At 44.0% G+C, this 4227-nt stretch overlaps 1 protein-coding gene across 1 annotated transcript; it reads left to right on the forward strand.

Annotated features, from left to right (window-relative positions):
* The first annotated feature begins 1302 nt into the window (after positions 1 to 1302).
* On the forward strand, positions 1303 to 3004 carry GPR15 (G protein-coupled receptor 15). The gene has a single exon (XM_058856423.1). It carries the CDS (start codon positions 1303 to 1305, stop codon positions 2401 to 2403), a length of 1101 nt encoding a protein of 366 aa, XP_058712406.1. The 3' UTR covers positions 2404 to 3004.
* The last annotated feature ends 1223 nt before the right edge of the window (positions 3005 to 4227 follow it).

The following is a 4227-nucleotide window of genomic DNA, read 5'->3' on the forward strand; positions in this document are numbered from 1 at the left end:
AGTTTGGAGTTGCTCCTTGCATGTGAAGGCACGCACAGATGCAATCTGTCTGCTCGGGGATGGAGCACGCACCAGGAGGCGGTTTCCTCAAAGTTTTGAGAATCCTGGAGGCCTGCCGGGTCTGTGAACATGCTGGTGGGAGGGAGAGGAAGGAGAAAATGAGTTTATTTTTAGAAGAGAGGAAGGATGATGAAGACCAATAGTGCAGGTTTTAAATTAGTATGCACTGACAAAGCTGTAATGAATTCAGTAGTTTTAAAAATGAGAATTTCTGTTTGATTTATGCAACGCTGAAAGGGCTGTCTGTAAGGTAAGTCACAGCTGGAGTAATACTGATACTCCAAATGAAAGATGAAGGAAATCAGAGCTCGTTAAGACAAGCGAGTGCTGTATATAAGAACAGCTCAAGAGCCATGTAGGCTGTGCAGCCAGAAGGAAAAGAAACAAACCACTGCTCTGGAGTCCAGGACTGTTAATGATAAGGAAGCCTGTGTGGGGGATGGAAGCGTCGAGTCGAGTTTCAAATGGCAGAAGAATATACAACGCGTTGAGAAACTGTTCTCAAAGTTTCTAATATATTCCTAAAGTTGGATGTGGAGAGTCCACATCTAGGGGAATTGGTGGGGCTGCAGGGCAGGAGGGGGCACTGGCAGGGCAGCCAAGAATCTGGGCCTGATAAAGAACAGCCAGCTACAGGGCAGAATGGATATAGGAGCTCTAAATGCTTCTCCCTATATATATGCATATGAGAGAATTACTTTCAAACAGAAAACAATCATGAATAGTCAAGTAAAGTAAAAACCTCCAAGCCTCAGGAAAGTCAGACTTGCCCTGACAAGCAATTTATATAAAATGTTTTGACTATAGATAAAGGTTGAGGCACCCGAATTCACTGTTCTTGGGGATCTTATAAGCTGGTACAATCTCAAATTTCTTCAAACTATCAATATACTTTCCTAAAAAAAAGTTCAGAATCTCAAAAAATGCCTTCCCTCCACCTGAAAGAAAAGCAAAACCTGAAGCCAGAAAATGCAAAATGGAGATAGACTCAGTAAAACTAAACCTGACTTTTATAAAAGCCACACACATTTATTCTGAAGGCAGGGGTTTGACTAATCAGATACTCTTGTTGCTTGTTCATTGCCTGTGCAGTTGGTTCAAAGTGTACAAATTACCTCCCCACAAAACCACTTTTCTCCTCCTCCCCCCTCTCCCCCTCCTCCCCGCTCACTGATATAATATTTTTAAAGAAGACCTGGAAGGGCAGGGTAGGGGAAGCTCGGAGCCTCCCTCAGAGAGAGGATGAGGACAGCTGGGTCAGAAATGGAACTCCCCCAGCTGTCATCCACGGCTGCAGTCACCTTCAACTACGACTACTACTACGATGACCAGTGCCAGCACCAGCACCTGCAACATATGTCTGTTTTCCTCCCTATCCTTTATAGTGCCGTGTTCCTGGTGGGCATTGTTGGCAACTCAATCCTGATAGCGGCCTTGGTCTTCAAGCGACGGGTCCAGAGGCTGATTGACATCTTTATCGTCAACCTCGCTGCATCTGACTTCATCTTCCTCATCACTCTTCCTTTCTGGGTGGACATGGAGGTGTCGGATGAGAGCTGGAGGGTAGGATCTTTCCTCTGCAAAGCCAGTTCCTATGTCATCTCAGTCAACATGTACTGCAGCATCCTGCTCCTCACCTGTATGAGTGCTGACCGCTACCTCGCTATCATGCACCCCTCTATCGCACGGCGGATCAGGACAAGAGCCTATTCCAGAGCACTCTGCATCTGTGTCTGGTTATTATCCTGCTGCTTAGGGATGCCAACCCTTTTGTCCAGAGAACTGAGGAAGCAATACGGAAAGACTTACTGCACAGACAAAGCCGTGACAGAAGTCAAACTGATCATGTCACTGATGCTTTTAATCCTGGCCTTCTTCTTCCCACTATTGAGTATCTTAACTTTTTACTGCTCCATCGCCAAGAGACTCTGTGTGCACTATCAGAAGGCTGGGAAACGTGATAAGAAACTGAGAAAATCCATCAAGATCGTCTTCATTGTAGTGGCAGCTTTTGTTGTCTCCTGGGTTCCTTACAATCTTTTCAAGCTTATGGCCATCCTTTTGCGACTCCTAAAGCAGCCTGACTGTTTTACTGGCACCGTTGCCCAGCTGGGCATAAAGGTGAGCAGCCCTTTTGCTTTTGCCAATAGCTGTGCCAATCCTTTCATTTACTTTTGCTTTGACAACTATATCCGCAGAGCCATGCTCCAGTGCCTGTGCCCATGGGTGAAAATCAGCAGCAACAGCTCTGAAACCCTGGACACCAACTTGAGCCATTCCTTATCCAATTTCGTGGCAGGGGAGTTTGCCACCAGGAAGAGGAAGCGCTCTGTGTCCCTCTAACTTTGAGCTGGGACTGCGGAGGAAGGAACTTTTTCCCCAAAGATGTCAGGAAAAGAAAAAGAGAAACGAGCAACAAAGACAGGTGCTTCAGGTGGGAGGGGTGTTGCTTCCTTTTAAATGCAGATAGATGGAATAGGAAACCTTAACCACAGAATTACTTCACAACGATTGCTGTGACCATGCACAGTGTAAATGTGAAACCGTCATACCAAGAAATAGCTACAAATGCTCGTGCTGGAACCCCAGTACAAATGCTACAAACTAGAGAAAAGAACCATCTGATTCAGTCAAGGCCGCTCCGAGACAAGCTTTGAACTAATGTGTATATAGGTTTTTATTCTGTGCAAGAAAAGCAACCCGAGTGTTTCTTTTTGGTTCCTAGCTTGCCCACAAATTATTCACAATGCCCCCAAACCAGCCTGTTCAATTCTGGGGTTTTGGAGGTTTTTTGAACTTAGAAATCAAATATTTTAATGAATTTGTGTGTTACCAGTTCTCATAACTCGAGTCTTGTGCATTTTAAGTCTCAGCTTTTTATTACAGCATTAAATTCTCTAATTTTAATCATAATAATTAAAGTGATTAGCTGCTCAGATTTCAGAAAAAAACAGAACTTGAAGACAGAGAAACCATGAGACAAGCAAAACTTTGCCTTTAACCTTTCTCTTAAAGAAAAGAAGACCAACAAAAGCACACTTGTGCTTTTTAAGACATTTTTGCGGACCTGACACAATTTCTGATTGCTTGGGTCAGAGCTAAAGAGTCACTGCTTTTTACTAAGTGAAAGGACACAGTGAGTTCTGGAGCGAAAGGTTACACACATGCAAACCTGCTAAAAGGCTTCAAAGGGAAGACAGCTATGTCAGCTAACACAGCTCATGAAAAAACTGTCTGGACAGCAGAGAAAAAAAAACCCCTGGAGACTGGACAATGGAAGTGGTATCCCTCCAATGTAACTGCAGCATGTGTACATTCACTATGGCTTTTCTTTTCACACCTCTGTATTTTCTAAACATCTGTAAATGGGAATAACTACAGTGTTACAAATAAATCCTGGTATTTGCATTTTGTATTGAACCTTGTTGAAGAGTTGAGCTGTTTAATGTCTGTAGAGAAACATGGGCAGACCTCACGCGAGGGCAGCGCAAACCTAGAAACCAAGGTGTGCACGTCTTGCCCAGTTCCCCAGCCAGTTCCACACTGGACCACTGGCTAGCAGAGCAGATGGAGAGCTGGCTCTCCTCTCAGGGGAGGCAGAAGTGTCTTTCAGCAATTGCTGGTGGCAGAGCACTCTCTGGGATACTGGGATACACACCCAAGCTAAAATGGGGGTATCACAGAGACACTCACAGGCTTTTTGCTCTCCCCTCCCTTCACTGCATGTGTTTGTTTCCTCCCTCACTACCTCTTCTAAAAGATTTGGTTTTTCTTCCTCCACATGACAGACCTTCCCTCCCACCCCCACCTAACTGCCAAACTCCTTTTTCAGGCTGACAGCTGCACAAAGAGCATCAACTGTTCCCAGACCTGCCAGTGCTTGAGAATGAAACCAGTGTCAGTTCCAATTTTAAAGTTATAAAGTTTTAAATTTTTTTTGAAGTGACATTCGGAAACTGCTGTCTCTTCTCAATCTCTTTTCTTCTTTCTACCTTTACAAGTGTATACAAGGGGACCGTTTTTGTTTCCAGGAAAATAAGCCCAAGATTTGCATTTCAACTACGATATGAATTTTATTATAGAACAAAATCAGTAAATCAGACTTGCTCATTATTTCCTCAATCACTTCCCAAAGCACTACAATATTGGGAATATATCTTATCTGCA

Source organism: Poecile atricapillus, chromosome 1 (genome assembly GCF_030490865.1).
Source record: "Poecile atricapillus isolate bPoeAtr1 chromosome 1, bPoeAtr1.hap1, whole genome shotgun sequence".
NCBI classification, from domain to species: domain Eukaryota; kingdom Metazoa; phylum Chordata; class Aves; order Passeriformes; family Paridae; genus Poecile; species Poecile atricapillus.

Excerpts from the sequence above, each read along its gene's own strand:
- GPR15 (XM_058856423.1), top strand. The coding sequence starts at position 1,303 with ATGAGGACAGCTGGGTCAGAAATGGAACTCCCCCAGCTGTCATCCACG.